This window comes from Helicoverpa zea, chromosome 31 (genome assembly GCF_022581195.2).
Source record: "Helicoverpa zea isolate HzStark_Cry1AcR chromosome 31, ilHelZeax1.1, whole genome shotgun sequence".
In the NCBI taxonomy this organism is placed as follows: domain Eukaryota; kingdom Metazoa; phylum Arthropoda; class Insecta; order Lepidoptera; family Noctuidae; genus Helicoverpa; species Helicoverpa zea.
In genome coordinates, this window is record NC_061482.1 from 12,623,788 (window position 1) to 12,643,384 (window position 19,597).

General features: G+C 36.3%; 1 protein-coding gene across 1 annotated transcript in view; it reads right to left on the minus strand.

Annotated features, from left to right (window-relative positions):
• Positions 1-69: 69 nt before the first annotated feature.
• Positions 70-19,597, minus strand: part of LOC124645306 — a 69,461-nt gene continuing 49,933 nt past the window's right edge. The window contains exons 24-28 of the mRNA XM_047185106.1: positions 19,246-19,392; positions 14,728-14,971; positions 14,183-14,290; positions 3,610-3,753; positions 70-270 (exon numbers count right to left, since the gene is read on the minus strand). Of these exons, the coding sequence (XP_047041062.1) occupies positions 85-270; positions 3,610-3,753; positions 14,183-14,290; positions 14,728-14,971; positions 19,246-19,392 (829 nt within the window). The 3' untranslated portion in view covers positions 70-84. The remainder of the gene's footprint in view (positions 271-3,609; positions 3,754-14,182; positions 14,291-14,727; positions 14,972-19,245; positions 19,393-19,597) is intronic.

The window sequence follows — 19,597 nt, forward strand, 5'->3', positions numbered from 1 at the left end:
TGCGACCACTAGACCAACGAGGTAGTAAGAGCCTATACCTGTGCTTATTCCTAAACGCATTTATTTCTGTAGTTGCCTATCTCTCTATTCCTGAGCTAGTGTAGTAGCTTTAGGTTCTCCAGAGCTAGGCGTGGCTAGGTGAACGTAGGCGCGTTGTGGCCAGGCCGCCGGACGAGAGCGCTCCATGACGCCAAGACACGAGGCTGCACTACTCCCCGTGCCGCCAAACGCACGAGTACTCGATGTTGATAGTGAATGCACTGATATTACCTAGGGAAAGAAAGAAAAGATATGTAACAAGAAACAATTGACTAACTGAGAATTTCAATATCATATCCGTTGATTTGCTTGATAGAGCTTTATAATAAGCAAATACTTCATACGAGTACCTAATGACAAATAGCTAAGGTAGGTAGGTATCAAATCCACAGGTGGTAGGTGGCCTAGTGGGCAAAGAACCAACCTCTCGAGTATGAGGGCGCGGGTTCGACTCCAGGTCAGACAAGTACCAATGCCACTTTTCTAAGTTTGTATGTACTTTCTAAGTATATCTTAGACACCAATGACTGTGTTTCGGGTGGCACGTTAGACTGTAGGTCCCGGCTGTCATTGAACATCCTTGGCAGTCGTTACGGGTAGTCAAAAGCCATTAAGTCTGACACCAGTCTAACCAAGGGGTATTGGGTTGCCCGGATAACTGGGTTGAGGGGTCAGATATCAGATATGAGGGGGGGGCAGTCGCTCCTTGTAAAGCACTGGTACCTGGTACTCAACTGAATCCGGTTAGACTGGAAGCCGACAATATAGTTGGGAAAAGGCTCGAAGGATGAGGATGAGATGGATAGGTTATTGAAATCTATCGTAATACTCTTTCAGTTTGAAAAATGCATTGTTAATCAATTCTATGAATTAAATCCAATAATTTGAGAGTGAATTTTAAACTTTCATTTTTACGCTCGAGTTAGTTAAAATTTACACGTAAATCATTTTATCTGATTTACTGGAAATCTGTTTATAAATTGATTGTGTTTCACAAAATAGTATTAAAAAAATAAACAAAGGTTTTTTAAACAACATTCTGAATTGCCTGTTCACAATTAAAATATGCGGTTTCTACAAAATACTAATAAAACCTTTGCAATGGTTTGGAATAATAATAGTTATTTAAAAATAAATATTATCTGTGTTTTGTTACTGTGTCACATACCCCCAATATAATAATCGAATTGCATATCACGTATTCGTGTATCTATTTTATTATCTCAATGTTAAAGGCAAAATATTTGATTGTTTGTTTATTGAACGGGCTCCTAAAGTACTGAACAAAGGAGAATGGCAGATTTCGTACCGCATATTTATGTCGTTGTTCAGTTATAGAATTTGTACCAATTATTAAGGCAACTAAGTCATTTATTTTCATGTTAGTGTAGTATTTTTAGAACTCCGGATTAATTAATTATACCAATTAAAAGATTCAAGTAATTAAACGTAATAGAATCTTAAACTAAACGCAACTAAACGTAGTTCTGTTTTTAGAAGTTGCCATTTGTAAAATATCACGAGGCTCGAAATGATAAATAATTATTTAAACATAGAAATAACAGTAAATATAATTAACCAATTACATATTATACCTTAAAATGAATAATTATTGCATACTATCTTAATAATTAACAATTTAATTATATAAATTATTTTCAAAATCAATGTTTTTATTTTGTATTGGCAATTATTTTATTGACAGGTAACGGATATCTTTCAGAGTCTAGTCTCTGTCTGTCAGTGTCTGTTCAGTTCTTTGCTGTTGTTTTGGATTGTGGTTTGTTACTGCATCTGAGCAATTTAAGCAAATTATCTGGTCATTTTTACGTTGAGTCGAGGAACTGCTCCTCCGTACTCTATCTGTTGATAGTACTTTCGCGAAAGGACGCTTTATTACTTGTGTTGTGTGTGAGTACGTGCTTTAAAATGTTAAACTGAACCTTTACGTGTTAAAAAGTAGACTCACCATATAAACTACACGATTTCATACTAAAATAATATGAATGTACTTAAAATTAATCTTAACATTATTTGAAAAAATAACAAACATTGTTGTGGTTGTAAAAATATTTACAGTTTGTCCTGTACACGATCATTGTTGTGTTTGTACATTAACAAACATATAAGTGATCTCTTACATGTATTGTTTACTTGCCTAACTTGGTTTGTGTAACACTGTTAAAATAGTTATTTAAAGCAATGTTGAATCATACTCAAAATCACTTAAATATTTTCCAGATAACACCTGCTGACCATGTTTGCCGCACGGAACAAATATTTGAATTATCTGCAAGTAGTTGTTCTTGGTCTGGGCACATGAGTTTCTATGTTGATGAAATAATACTAAGAATAGATTAAATAATTATAAGAACAATAAAATAGATGTATATTCCTACAAAAACAAAGTTGTTTTATTATACCACACTCGAAACCCGAGAACTTGACCATTATCAAACTGTTGCAGTCCGCTGCTGGACAGGTATCTCCTAAATGCACTCTACTGAGTGGGTACGATCCTTATCTATCTATCTATTTACCTAATTGTACGTACCTACCTAAAACACACCCAAGATTAAGAGACAAGCTAGGTAGAACATTTATTTTATCATTACCATAACAATGTTTATGTACCTAGCTAAAACAACTTACATGGGTACACTGTAGTACATAACCTTAAAAAACAAAACTGGTTATAACTTTTACTTCCCAAGTCCTAAAAATCTAAGAATTTACAAAGGGCTTGCCTATCATATTACCCACCAATTATAACCCATAACAATGTTTATGTACCTAGCTAAAACAACTTATATGGGTATACTGTGGTACATAACCTTAAAAAACAAAACTGGTTATAACTTTTACTTCCCAAGTTCTAAAAATCTAAGAATTTACAAAGGGCTTGTCTATCATATTACCCATCAATTAAAACAAAAAATATCCCAAAACACGAAATTTTATTAGCGGTACGAAAGTCCCATACAAGCCTGCCATTCGCCTTTGAAAACCGATTCTCTCACTGAAGGGAAGCTACACTTTTCCGTGGGCAGGCTGTATTTTACCGGGTGCGGAAAGAATTTCTAAGCTAACCCGTTTCTAGGTTCAAACTCAACTTATGTGGAAAGGAGAACTTTAAAAAAAATCGATGGAATTTTCCGCTCAAGAAAACTACTGACTAGGCAGAGACGAGATTTTTGAATAAAAAATTCTGTAGGCAGTTTAAGTTCATAAACTTTTTCACTCCGCTTCCATGGAATATGAGCCTAAAGGATTATAAACACACGCGCCGAATTTAATATTATTTTCACATTTCAACTGATCGAATTATGTTAATGCGTTATATAGGACAAATTCACAATAGGCTTTGTCTTTATTTTCGCAATATTAATTGGGAACAAGCATTCATTGTTTCATTCCATGATACGTTTTATAATAATCGGTCCAACATAAACAGTTATTATACAATAAAAAAAAATACTTTAACAGCTTAATAAAGAAAAATTGCGCCACGAAAACAATAAAACTCGGATCTTTAGCAACTTAGAAGTACTTGTGAAAGGAGCAACTAACTTTGGATCGATGGTGTAACAAGGGCCGACTCTCTGAAGAGGAACCGTCTGCGTCCATATTCCTAGAGTGATAGTCTTGCGCCATCCGCAGGAAAATCAACATAGCTATCGCCAACATAGCCGCGTACACGAAAAATTCCGTCGCCTGAAAATGTTACACACAATAAAAATTCAAACTCGATTTAAATCCCACGAAAGCTTGCAAACTTCGTATAAAGATGGATCACCGAAACGTATATACGCCTACAATTTGTAAACGACTGCGACAAATTAGAACTTTTGTTGTCTTTCTAATTGAAGACCAAAATTACTAAATTAAATTCCCGTGTGAACGTTTTGTGAATCTCCACATTTTGTATGGAGCTTCGGTAAACTTATGCCACAAAGAAGACGAGTAAAACTGCAAGTTGTTTATAAATAATTCGAGAAGTGTTTCAGGTCATATTCAGATGCACAGGTCTTCACATAAGCGCATAAGTTAGCTGTTACAGTTGACGTTTACCGTGCATCGCTTAGAACAAGTATAAACAAGATACAGGTATGCTCAAAGTGATGTTTCGAAGTTCGCAAGACTGCTTGTTGTTCTATAACTGGTATTAACTAGTTTTCGTTTATAGTCCTGTTTATATTGCTGTGCTGACTGCAAAGCTAACGTTAAATGTTCTAGTCACTAGTGTGTATGAATGTCAGTTTTCGGAATGTAAAATCGTATTTTAAGGTACTCAATACTTTAATGCGCGGTTTTTTAGTGTTCCTTAGTAAACTAGGAACCCTTACAGTTTCGCTATGTCTGCCCGTCCAAAAAAATCTTTCAGTGTTAGATAGCCCATTCATCGAGAAAGGCTATAAGCTATATATCATCACGCTAAGACTAATAGGAGCAGAGCAGTAATGAATAATGTTTAAAATCGGGGGATTTATTGTTCTATTGAGAGCTTGCTGCGTGCGGTGCGTAAACGGTTAAAGTTTCGCAAAAATGATGTATATCAGAATTGTTTCTCTTTAAAATTTATAAAAAAATGTCCGTGACAGCATATGTCTATCTCTTAGGGTTAGCTCACTATAACCTTTTTTATGCTTATCTTTGTCCTCAAAAAATGCATTACTTGCGAGGTGTTTTTTATAAACATGACATTAATCCTTATCCAAATAAATAAATACGTCACAAATATTTAATTTACAACAAAATTTTCTTTTGCATCGTTCGATTTAAATGAATGTCTTATGAAATTAAGCTGTTTTAAAATAACAACACAGCAAATTAATTATCGAGTACTGCGCGCACGATGTGCACAGCCTAGGACTACCGAACCGATTTTGAAAATTCTCTTACTGTTGGCAAGTTACACTACCCCCGTGTAACATCGGCTATATTTTACCCAGGTACGGGAAGTCGTTCCCTCGGGACGCGAGTAAAACCGGGTAATAAAAGGTAAAAGGTAAAAGCGCTGATTAATTACGAAATCTCAGAAACTATAAACTCCTAAAATAGTTATTTGTTATACAAGAGTGCAAAGTTGCTTTTTAACCTCGGGCTCAATTTTGATGACCGAGCAAGCGAAGGATTCTAAAATTGAAACACGAGAGTAGCGAATGTTTCAATAATTAGAATCCTGAGCGATAGCGAGGGAATCAAAAGAGCACAAGGTGAAAAATCTTTGCACTCGAGTGCAACACGTAACTTTTCATCCCACCTCATCGAGGAAATTTCTAAACTCAAAAAAAGAAAATGGCACGTACGTCACACATGGTAAATTAAAAAGATTAAATAAAAATTTATTTATGCAAAAACTCAGTTTAAAAATGTAATGAGGTTTAAAATCGACCTCAAAACAATAAAAAATAATAATTTCATCCCACTTCATCGAGGAAATTACTAAATGCAAAAAAACAAAATGGCACGTACATATCAGTATCAAATCAAAAAGAAGAACCTAATAAAGTTCATTTATTTGAAAACTCAGTTTAAAAATGAAATGAGGTTAAAATCTATAAGGTGCTTTAATATTAACTGCCAGGACTTGAATGGGGGGTAGTATTGCGTTTATAGATTGCAATAGTGAAGAAATCTCGTTCCCCGGAACAGTCAATTCAATTTGAGACATTAAACAAATTAAATTAACATTGGCTCTACTCTGCATAACGTGGTTCACAAATTACGCGCGTAGTGTTACTTTGTCAATGAAAACAACTGCTATCTCTTTCTATCTGTTCTGCACGAGTGGCAACGCGCAACTCTACTGGACGGTTTTAAACTAATAAATTAAGCAAATTCATACGTAATTTTTTTTATATGAAAAAAAATATGACATACAATCAATTATTTATCTTCACTATTGTAATCTCTAAACGCAATACTACCCCCCATTCAAGTCCTGGCAGGTAATATTAAAGCACCTTATATATAAAAACAATAATAAAAATTACTTAATTAATTGAATAATTATTTTAAGCAGTATTTTATTTGTTTAATATGTATTTGTTTGAAGTCTTTTCAAGATTGTTACAAATGGAGTATTGCACACGATGTTCTAAATTCAAATCACTTTGCCGCTCTAGAGGATAAAAACGGCTTTTGCGGTAAGATATCGAAGGGTAAAACTACTCTTTCCGAGATGGTGGGATGAAAAATATTTTATAATATCATAACTATTATTAGCCACCGTCATATTGTGATAAATCTATCTTTGAACTTGTTATTTTATTCCCTAGTCCTAGCGCAAACAGTCGGTATTGAGTCTGACTGCGAGCTCGATAGATGGCGTTCGTCAAAGAGGGGTGAATTTTGCATCGCGCTATGGTTTCGTTACCGAAGCTCACTAAGTCCCCGGAACATTTGTGACGCATATGGAGCAAACGGTATTGACAGCAACATTATAAGTAAACACAATTTTTGAAAAGTCAACGCCTTGCGGCCTCTGACTTTATGATTCCAGAAAAATAGAAATGGGAAATGAGAGCCCAAAAAAAAAGAGGTTTAATTTTTATTTGAACCTTACTGTTACTTTATGTGTATTTCTTAGAATGTATTTAACTACTTATTTGACGTCATGATTAATTGTAATCCGATTATTAAAACAATATATTGTTTACAGGCAAACAATATATTGTTAAAATCAGAATTGCAAGAAAAAATACGATATTTAAATTTTATTCTAATACTTGCTATGCGGTTCTTGTGTACATGTAAATCGGATCGCATTGATGGCAAGTAGGTACTGTCCGTAACATTGTGATATATCTTGCACAAAAATTCTATCTATTTCATAGATGAATGGTCTAATAGGTCAGGTTTTGACCAAATTAGTAACTTCGATAAAGCGTGAATAATTAACCGATATCTAACACATAACACATTCTAACACAACGCCGTAACTTTCATAATTAAAATGTTATAATGAGCACTGAGTAAGGCGAGATGGAAGTAACTGGGTTACGGGGGATAATGTGATTTCAGCTCAGATACCTAATTGTCAGTGATCTCCTAATTTGCGGGTTAATTGGTTGCTATAATACTGTTAGTGTTTGGGATAAGCTCTAGAGTTGTACAAAAATTCTTTATTTTCGAACAATTGACCCCTGGACATAATCCACCTTATTATATAACGTGATTTTTAAAAGTACAGGGTATGGTTCTAGGTTTCGAGCATCAACTTTGTTCGAGACAGTGCAGAGGTTTATACCTAATGTTAAAGCAATGCCTGTGCTTTCTTATAATGACAATAGAAACTGAATTCATACCTATTTATTTTCAAACTAACCTAGTGTCTATTAGATTAAGTGAAGGAAATAATTAACTCTTTTCTTTATCAGTATTTCAATAAAGTAAAACAATATACCTACATACACCGTTGATTAAATATCGTACCATTGAATATCACGCCTTTTATCTCCACACTACGCCACGGCTTGTGATTGGGACTTATTGTCTACAATATTCTATAGATCTGTGGACGAGGAGGGGTGACGGAGGGTGACGATGTTACACAATATCCCCTGTAACCCTTCATAGTTAAATTCCAGTCTGAGGCCGTTCATGGGAAACAAACGTGTCTGCCACAAAGGGTAATATACATATGTCCGACAATACTCGTAAGCTCAATTTCAAACTATACCAATTAATTATTGATTTCTACTCGACTATTGTATAGAGTGTTTTAATATAAAAGTTTCATAATTGTTGGCAAGTAACCTTCTTTTGGATATATGTATAATTATCAGCTGAACCAGAGCTGCGGTAGCTCTTTCGAACAATCTCACAGCCGCAGCAGGGACCTTAAGGGGGCCCGCAGTTTCCCGACTGCTCTTTGAAACAAAAGTTTTGATATCCCTCTCATTCTAATTTGTGTTCATGAAGGATTTAATGTTCTCTTAAGTAGTAAAAAAATAAGATAAATGCAGTTTTAATTATTTCAGGTAAATTAATACCATATTTAACAGCATTAAGCCTTCTGCGCGGACAAACGATTTGTATTGTGTCATGTTAATTCACATAAGCTCTTGCGGTCAGACAGTCGCCCTGAATCATTGACGCCACTATTTTCCAATAAAGCAAAAAGCGTGCTTCATCGTCAACAAGATCGTAATCAAAATAGATCATCACACGTTATCGTGATTCAATATTTTTGTGCAAAATTGTGAAATACATTTTCATATTAAACGGTGGTCAAACGTTTCGACTTTAATCATGGATTAACTGTGCCGTAAAAAGCACTTATTTGTCATTGGACGAGATCATCAAAATGTTTCGCGAAATTTTATTTTTGCGGTTTACTTTGTACGTAATTCCGATTGAGTCACTTTATGTAGTAGCTATTATATAGTGGGACAGTTTTGCAAGATAAGTCAGTGCTAGACAAACCAAAGCTAAGTATTTTTAACTGACTTCCCTAAAAGGAGGAGGTTGGTTCTCAATTTGTCGGAATCCATTTTTTTTTATGTATGTTCACCGATTACTCGAAGACGCCCGGACCGATTTGCTAAATTTTTTTTTGTTTGATAGCGTATACCTCCCAGGTGGTCCCATAATCACCAGGTCAGGATCTGATGATGGACCCTGAGAAATCGAGGGCAACTTTCGAAAATTGTAGGCATGCATGCTTTAAAAACTTGACAATGCGATGTACGTCTAATAACACTATACAACAGTGAAAGTTCGGAGCTAACCTGGTGATGGAGACTAGAGAAGGTCGAGGGAACTCGACAACTGATTATTTGTCGAGTTCCCTCGACCTTCTCTAGTCTCCATCACCAGGTTACCTTCACTGTTGCAAAGGTCTCTTCAATACAAATAATATGAGCCCAAGCACGAGGTAGTTTACATAATCAGTAATCTTCTCTAGTCTCCATCACCAGGTTACCTTCACTGTTGCAAAGGTCTCTTCAATACAAATAATATGAGCCCAAGCACGAGGTAGTTTACTGATTATGTAAACTACCTCGTGCTTGGGCTCATATTATTTGTATTGAAGAGACCTTTGCAACAGTGAAGGTTTGGAGCTAACCTGATGATGGAGACCAGAGAAGATCGAGGGAACTCGACAAATGAATATGTAAACTACCGCGTGTATATTAACTACAGACTTTTACAGAATTTTAACCTACAGACAGAGAAGTGTTGCTGGAGAGTTTGTTACGCCACTTCTTCTTCCCAGCAAAAACACATAGGAAGTGGTGAAGGGTGGGCGTTTTGGGGGCTGTCTTATGTAATTTTTTTTTTGACGTTCGAAAAGTGCTGTTTGCAGCCAAGTTTGAATAAATGAGTTTTGATTTTGATTATTGTGCTTATATTGTTCGTATTGATGAGAACTTTCCAGTAATGAGGATAGTGACAACTATGCTTGTTACTGAAAAGCCAAAAATAAAAAACTTTTTACAAAAAAATAAAACCGACTCCCAAAAAAACACTGAAAAGCAAAACAAAACTATTGGGTGCATCGGCCTAGAAGTCGGTGGCGAAATAAACATATCATCATCCACTAGACACCGATTATAGCTTATAGCTTAGGTATATCAAATTGGCCTTCATACAAAACCCGTATGTATGTTAGTACCCGTGTCGTAACTAGATGGCGCTGCGCATTTAGGGATGAAAACTGAATCGCGCTATGGTTTCGTTACAAACTCCCCTATATAAGACATAGTGAACTTGGTCAGTTTGAAGTCAATTCTAAAGCTTTTATACTATTTTTGAACGGCTCTCTCTTATTTTCGAATGAGAGAACCCTGATATAACAATAAAAAGAAAGCTATGACCATCAGGTTATAGCTTGGGTTTAGTGTATGTAAGGGCCTTATAGAGTAAATAAATATACGTCCAAGTAGTAGTACGTACATCCTAAAAACCTGGAACATAAATTATGCATCATCAACCTTTGTATCGTCCCACTGCTGGGCACTCTCACACAGAGAAGAATTGAGCGTTAATCATAGATTGCATACCATAAAATTATATTATTTAGCAATGTCATGAGTTAAATACATAAGTTTATCTAGAGTCTAGAGACTCATTGAACCCCAGAGTTAAAACATTATAACGATTTTATGGGGCATAGTATAAAATGTATGTATACATTGTAATAAAAATAGTTTTATTGTATACCATTCACATAGTTTTTATTTCATTTTTAACCGACTTCCCAAAAAGGAGGAGGTTCTCAATTCGACTGGTATTTTGTTTCGTACAATTAGTAATTGTTTCTGATATCCGTCATTCTGATATTTTAATGGGGAAAAATAGGGATTCATTTTTATTCAGATATCCTGTTGATAAACCATTTTTTAAACAGTTTTTCAGTCATTCTGTTGAGGGAAATACGTCGGCTTTCATACAAAACCCGTATGTATTCTAGTTCCCGTGTCGTAACTAGATGGCGCTGAGCGTTTAGGGGTGAAAACTGAATCACGCTATGGTTTCGTTACAAACTCTGCTATATAAGACAAAGCTCAGAACTCGTATTCAAACTATTAGAATTGACTTCAATACTAGAAAAAACTCTCAGCATTGTGGTCAATTCTAAAGCTATATATAACAATAAAAAAAAGGTACCATCAGGTTATAGCTTAGGTGTACCTACCTAAGCTACAAGCTGATGGTCATAGCTTTCTTTTGTCATAGTGTATGTTAGGTCTTATATATTAAATATATGTCCAAGTAGTAGTATGTATGTCACCGGAAAATAACAAGACTCGTAAAGTTGATCAATTTTCTAGGTAGTATTCCCTCGGAAAATAATAAACGGCATTTGAAATGTACCTACTGCCACTTAGTCCTGACATTACATACATCACATAGATGCATTCCTTAGCGAAACTGACCTACCTACATAAATGATTAATAGGTAGGTCAGCTAAGGAATGTAAAGTATGCGTTATGGCGCATTTGTACAAGTTATAGACGACATAACTTATTTGGCACTCAGTTTTATTTGTCCTTGTGGCTGTTGCTATTAGAATAAAACATTAATTTATAGTAAAGAATTGAGTGTGAAGTGAGATGTGAATTATTTTATCATTTGAATATGTTATATTTTAATAAGATTTGCTCATTCAAAGTCTCGATAGCGAATCTCGAAGAGCTTAGTAGAAATGAACCGATTATTAGGTCAGAACTAAACACTATTTGGTTTGTTAACATTTGAGCACTATTATCATAAATCTTTCGTATCGGTCAGATCACTAACACATATATCATCTCGTGACATTTACGGACAAACAGCCTGATTTGTAGCTATAATTGTTAGCTAATGTTCTACCAACCAAACTAAACACATTACGTACAGTCAACTTCAGGTCAGTGGTAACAGTTTTATAGGAAAATCGTACTTATTACTATTGAGTTAAGGTGCATGACAGCTACCACTGATGTGCGGTCTACAGTACCTAAATAATAATATTACGTTTATTGTTTTTGACATGTCATGTATAATGTATAGCTATAATTTTGTATTAACTTGTTAATCTACATTTTAGTGCGTCTGACGTTTTGACGCTACATATCATCATCTAATTTTACAATTTCATTTCCACTAACACTAAATTCGGTATAATTCGGTTTGTTTCCTAATTAATTGTTAATTTGCACGGTAACTAATCAATAGTAATATAATTAATAGCTAATAATAATAAGAAATAGCTTTTTGTTCTATTTTAACTCTAAAAACTGCGATTTTAAAAAAAAATATCTCTGTTGGGCAGCAGTCCTATTCCCGGATGATATAAACAATATTTTAGGCGGGTACGGGAAGGAGTTTCTACATGACGCACGTGGAACCACAGAAAACATCTACTGTCTGTTTCAACGATTCGTCTATGCCTAAAAATCGCCACAATGACTCACACCTTCAAACTACTATAAAAGAATCTCTACACATCTCAATCCCCAGTACTGATTGAGCCCAAATCGCATTCCCATCGATCTTCACAGCTGTTAGCTAAAAGCTCCGAACTACAGACTCAAAGAGCCAGTAAACACGAATAGCAGATCTTAAATAAATCACCGATCGGTTCAAATGACCGCAATATACTCGGACACAACGAGATTCACCCGACGTCTAACACAAAGGTAGAAAAACTGTTTATTTTTATACCTTGCCTATCATGGTACGGAAAATAGTGCTGGCAGACAGACTGACACGTATCCACCGAAATATTTAGACAACTGTCGAGTTTATACTGCCTCTATATAGAATAGTTTTTTTTTATTTTCGAATATTTTCAGCCAGCATGCGGTCTAATAAGAGGTAATTGATAGCAATGTTGTCATGAAAAGAGTTCCTATCCTATGTGACAAAACCGCCAGAATTCTATTTCAATGTGTTTAAAATATAATTACGTAAGGCTGCCTTTTAAGTTCTGTCGTTTGGTAACCTCCCGCGATTTTTAAAAATATATATATATGCTATTTGAATCTTTTTGAATTTAGAATTCGAAAACAAAAGAATGTTTTTAAATAGGTCGAATAGTTTTATTGTATCGTCCATTCAAAGGTGACAGGTCGGTTGCAAAAATGGAAATGTGTAAGGAAAATTTGAGTGCGATAATTTTCTACAACTTTAAAAGGGGATTGTCGCGACTTCAGTACTAGAAAGAGATTAATTCTGTATTTAGTGATGTAGCACCATTCCTTAGGACCGCAGAACGCTGATATTTAGAATTTCAACCTGGGCACTCTAGCTTCAGTGACAAGCCTCGTGAAGGTCGTCCAAAAACCGCCATGATGCAAGTTTATATCGAGGCTGTGCGGCAGCTAATCCTCGCAGACGGACATGTAGCATATGGTGAAATAGAGGCATCCGTGGGCATTTCAGGGACCACAGTCAAAAATATCCTACACGAAGAACTTGGCGTAAGATAGATGATCTCTCCATGGATACCACATTTTCTTAGCGACGACCAAGAAACAGCCCTAGTAAGTTGGTGACGTCAAACTCTGCAGCGATTCGACCGAGGAGAGTCAAAGCAGGTCTATGATATAGTTAGTGATAACAAGTCCTGGATATACGCTTATGATCCGGATTCTAAGCAGCAGTCTAGTCTAGGTCTTCCAAGACGAGCCAAAACCGACCAAAGTCGTACGCTCGCAAAGCACTTAAAAAAAAAATGGTTGTCTCGTTTTTGGCAAAGGGTGATCGTGTCGCCACTATTGTACTAAAATATCGCGACATGGTTACCGCTGACTCGTATACCATTGTTTGTTTGCCAAAAGTCATCACCGAATTTAGAAAAAACTATCCAAGACTTCGAATGATACTGCACCATGACAATGCAAGTTCGCGCACCGCCCGCCAAACACCGATGTTTTTGAGTTCCCAAAATGTTGTAATATTGGATCATCCACCTTACAGCTGTAACTTAAGCACTAATGATTTTAATACATTAACCAAAATTAAGAAAATTCTTCGTGGACTACCTTTCAGCACACCTGAAGAAGCTGTTGACGTATACAAATCGGCCGTTTTGACTACCCCCACTTTGGAATGGAATAAATATTTAAAAACTGATTTGAATGCATGCAAAAGTGCATTAAATATCGCTAAGTATTCTTAAAAAAATAATAAACGGTAATAACCTATTGGATTATCTATACTTATTTCAAACGACACAACTTAAAAGGCAGCCCTCGTATAAATATATTTTTTTACAATAAACTGACTTTATTTAGGTATGTTTATTTACATGCATTAGCAAGAAAAACATATTTTCATACAGTTGTTTACCGCCTGTTTTCGTAGTACCCACTACATGGAACCGCCCAAATTATGCTTGACCTTTCATAAGATCAAGCCTTGGAAGGCCTATTTGGAAAAAAACCTGTTTCTTTTGACGTTGAGATGTACTTCAATTAAATACGTTGAAAAAACGCTCTTCATAAATTCTCGTACAGATATAACAGCAACTTAATTACAATTGAAAAACTTTGTCTATATTCTGTGAACTTTTGTTGTGGCTTCTTTAACCATTTTCAACCGACTTCAAAAAAAATAAGTATCTCAGTTTGACATGTATGTGTGTATGTACGTTTGTGCCATGATTTTTAGCCTTATTTGTACCAAAATTGAGTAAAAAAAACTCACTCTAGATTGAAATATCTTGGTCTGGGCCACAAGAATGACGATCAAATTCCCAAAGGCGACAGATACGTACCAAGCAGCTATTGTTATAGTTTTCATACTTTTTGGGGCCTGAAAATAATAACTGTTTTAAAGTAGGTATTAACAGCCTTATTACACATAGACAAATAAGTGTTCTATATTCAAATCAGGACACGGCATAAACGTGCGTAAGTATTTCATTCGAAATCGATGCGTCATTAAAACAAATGGCTATCATTTGAACATATCTTGGTAATCGTTACTGGTAATCAGAAGCCAGTAAGTCTGACAACCAGTCTTACCTAGGGGTATTGGGTAGCCCGGGTTGACGATGTCAGATAGACAGTCGCTCCTTTTAAAACACCGGTACTCAGTTGCTTGCAGACAGAAAGGCAACCCCAACATAGTTGGGAAAAGGCTCGAGAGATACCTAATTCAAATCATTGCACGACATAAACGTGCGTATTTCGTTATCATTGAAACAAGTGACTGTAAATTATCCAAACTTGTTTTTTTTTTAATCTTACCTGTGTGAAAGAAAATTCCAATCCCGATACTGCGAACATGATCTCAGCAACTGACACGAGTAAGTACTGAGGTACTATCCATGCTAAGTGCAGCTCATTCGGAGGGTTCGGGGCGTGAAGAACCGCGGCGTCCAATCGGCCTAGACGTTCTCTTAGACAAAGGACGTATACCCCACCAGCTCTGAGGTACCCTTCACCGGAGCCTGACATTTCTCCATCAGCGCTTAATGCACGCCATCGGAATCTGAAAATAAAAACTCCTTTAATAGATTGTTTGAACTAGCTTCCACCCGCGGTTGCACCCGCCCCGAAATAGCTGTTTTCCGTAGCCGGATGGTGACAAAAACTATCCTTTATCCTTTTCACGAGTGTAAGCTATCTTCCGTCTATTTTTTAGCTTAACCGGTCCAGCCGTTCTCTTGTGATAGCGTGACCACCACCAACAAAATGAACGATTCAGAAATTCTTGAGTTTAAATGTGTAACTTAAATGATTTTACATACATATTGTAGATATAGCTAAATAGATAGCACCTACGACATTCAGTATGTCTCAGTAAGTCTAATGGATTTCATGTTGACTTAAAGTTTGAAACTATCTAGATTAGAACGCCAGAAATGTATCTTATTTACCCTAGTCTAGAATTACGCGCGATTAAACTAGCTTCCACCCGCGGATTCACTCGTGTGAAAACTCCTTTTCTATGTTACTAAAGTTCATACATAAACTATATTAACACCATGTTTCGTAAAAATCCATTGGGTAGTTTTTGCATGAAAGACTTACTGTTTACAACACACACTTACACCCTTACAAAGAACAATGTCAGACGTCCATAGTAACTTAGGCTCAATAAAAATATTTCATGTACAGTGAAAATTCTTACAGTTTTTTGTGTCAAAGTTCCACTTTTGCATTGAACTTCTCAAAACCAAATTATTACAAATTATTAAAACGAAAAACCTGAACTCGATAAACAAAATAATTAGGTACTTATTAAAATGATATTTCTTTTTGGAAAAGTTCTAGATAACAATTAAGTAAATATTTTATAAGAAGTTAGTATTTTATATTTAAATTGTTGTAGTAAAGAACTTTGTGTCCGTGAGAATTTAGTTTTAAAAGTTCATTGGGTGGGCCGAAACCTGACATTGTTCTTTCGTAATTTAAAATATTACGAGGATACACATCACATTTCGTGCTTTGGTCAATGTGTTCATACTATTCGTGTTTTGAGTAACTGTAACAGGATCATGGGTATTCAAGGAAAAACAATTACCAGATCGGATATCCAACAGGCAGTACTAACAAGGAATATCGTGGGTACACAAGGTAGGTATTGGTATCGGGCCGAATTCGAACAAACCAGTAGCTCATCTCAAAGGTATTGAGAGAAGGCCGGTACGGATGAATAGGAGGTAGAATATCCAAGAAATAAAGCCCCGTATTCATGGCAAACATTTGTTTAGAAACGAAGTTGCGTGCACACTACGCCTAGTTGCTAACAACACTGCATGCGCAGAATTGGTGTTTTCAATAAAAAAAAAATATTCATCAAAAAGAACTACAATATTTTTTGGCAATGACCCTTAAACTAGGCTACAGTCTGTGTTTTGAAGATCCGTAAAAAATAAAACAAATTTCAGCCTTTTCATCGTCCCACTGCTGGGCTGCGGCCTCCTCTCACACAGAAGGATTGAGCTTTAATCACCACGCTTGCTCAATGAAGGATTAGTGATTTCAGACGTTATAGTCCGGGTTTCCGAGAGATGTTTTCCTTCACATACTTAGTAAGTATCTACAAACTTAGATAAGTTGCGTTGGTAATTACATGACCTGACATTCGAGTTATTTTTTAAAATAGAATAAAAAATATAAAATAGGATTTTACCACCTTAAATTATAACAAACTTCATAGCTGACCATTTCATGACCAAATAGTAAGTGCTTCTTATAAAGACGAATACAATGGCAGTCATAAAACTTAAGCACTTTTGACCTACTTTTTATTGTTTGTGGAACTAAATTGCATAATTCTTTTCGTAAAAAGTTCTACTTGTATTGTAAGTACCTCTTTAAAATATTGCATTGCTTATAAGACCAAAGGAAACAAAAGTAAGAATTTAAAATTTTTATTTCATAGAGAAAGAAAGTGACAAATTCATATTTTTTCAGTAAGCAAAAACTATTGATTGTTTTTAAACGTTTCCACAATACAATTGCATAATACCTGCTATAATGGCGTCCACGGCCGATTTCGGCCGCAGCGGCTGTTCTCGTTTAAGGAGATCAGCCAGCTGCGCAGGACATGTTATAGTGCACGAGCATTTGCGCAGACACAGGTGCACTCCCTATTCCTTCACTCTCATAACCCGATGGGACAGCAATTCGACACGACCGGAAAGAGATCAGGCGCAGGACCGACATTTACGTGCGCCACGATGCACGTGTGAATCAATCACCAACTTCCAGACCACGGGCTGCCTTGTTAAAGTTAAAGACAACCCACAAAGCGATTTCGGATCGACCCGGGAATCGAACCCGAGACCTCGAGCACAGCAGCCGCGCTTGCGACCACTAGATCAACGAGGCAGTCAATACCTGCTATATTGATGCTAATTAAATAATTCCCGAAATAAAATAAAATTTGTTTATACCATAAATACGAATACCAGTAAAAATTGTTTGTTTACGATATTTCTACGAAACAGAATTCGCCGTTAAAAGTATTTAAAATAACATTCATAAAGTAACTTTTCCCTGAATTAAGATTATGGCTTTTAACGTTACTTCAAACATCTGACTATGTTAAAGTTGTAGGGAATTTTTTAACGCCAACATAAACGTCAGTTTTCTTAAAACAACTGTTACAAGAATTCAAATTAACACGACATTCAAAGTAAACAGTGTTTTAAAAAATCTGACAAAAAAGGCATGAAGTCTTAGGCGTTGCCGTTGAGGTGCTTAAAGCTCATATGAGCGCGCATATGCAATATGTAGCTCACCACTACCGATTCGGTAAATGCAAGGTAAGTAAGTACACGCGGACGAAAGAAGAAAGAAAATAAATTTTATTGCGCAACCAAAGACTCATGTAAGTGCGTAAGCCAAATGGACGCTAGCTAATTTCATTGTCCTTCCGGTACCTAATTTATTAATTCATTATTTCTCACTACCATTGAAACTATTTGGAGTTGCAAAAAGAATAACTACAAGCGATTTGAAAAATAAACTTAAAGACATTTAATAAATTCTATAAAATTGAAGTAGCCCAGTCCTACAATAAGAGCTCTGCCACATTGAGACGCCAGTGGCGCAAGCCTGGCTACTTCTGACATCCAAAGGTCGCCAAGACGAGTAGCCATGGCGTCTCGACGATCAATTGTTTACATCATCGCTGAACAACTCGCACGCTGGCTGGCGACCACACTGGCGACCAAGAGAGCGAGGTGCACTGTACCGTGTACATTATACTGGCGACCGTGGCATCGTTGCCAAGCTGCCAGAGTAGCCAGAAGCCACGTAGGGAACTGTAGCTCGTGGCCACGATTCCAATTTGGCGACGTTGCCAAACCGTCGCCAAGTGAGTTAGGTTCCATACATTTCAATACTAACTGCTTGGATACGTAGCCGGCGACGTCGCCATGGCGTCTTAGAGAGGCAGAGCTCTTACGCTCAGCTGAATATCGATCAGAGTAAGTTGCACCAAAATCAGGCATAAACGACGCCTCAAAGGTTGTTTAAAAATATATTTTAATTTTGTTTTATTCGGATAATTGGCGATTTGGACAGTCGGCGCTCTACCAGAAATGTAAAACGATATCTAGAGATCCTTTTATCCATTTCCACGTATGTATTTTATGAAAACGCACACTGAAAATTTCAAGAAACCAAACTGTATAATATAGCCACATCATATTTTCCGTGTAAACAATACATTGATAGCCCCAATTCTGGTTTCCGAACATGGTAGTCGGTATTCGGTTCTGATTGCTTCGCCGTCCGGTTCGAGTAAATTGCACTGCCAATATTATTTTATAATAACAGAAAACTTCAACTTTTGGGATTTTTGATGGTGTAAAATACGGCTGCAGTTTAAAAAATCAAAAATTGATTGTCAATTTACCGGTGGTAGCAAACATTTGCTAGAAAAATGGCTCAGACAGATTTTATATTATACTCGTGTAGTCTATGCCTACTAATATTATAAATGCGAAAGAAACTCTGTCTGTTACGTTTTCAAGTCTAAACCACTGAACTGATTTTGATAAAATTTGGTACAGAGATAGAGTTTACCTTGAGAAAGAACATAGAATAGTTTTTATCCCGGACTTTAAAAGAATACTCTTGGTAACGCGATATAACCGAACTCGCCGCGGGCGGAAGCTAGTACTGTATACTGTGGAAAAGCGCGTAGGTACATACTACTTCTCTAAATACGTCTGAAGAACACTTGATATCAATAGATTACTCTTAAATAAGCGATATTCTCTCCAAAAAAACACCAGTAACACTCACTTGCCCGGCTGCAGACACATGTAGGCCGACTCGCCGATATGGTCAACCGGAGCGTCAGAAACATAGTAGATGTCACTCAATCTTTTTTCAGTTTCCACGGCAATCGACACGTTTTTGTTGGGGCCAGTGTCACCGACGTAAACGACTCTGTAAAAAATGGATTTCTCTACTCACAGTTCTCTTTTTTTGCGGTTGAAAATTGTTTTTGGGCAGGGCGTGAAAAGGTGCAGAAATAGGTTCGATAAAGCTTTGTAGTCGAAACATCGTTGTAGTTTAAAATAACATAGCATTAGAAATTATGTTAAGACTGATTGTGTTCCTTCTTGAGCCCTTTGGTTACCACAGCTTAGAA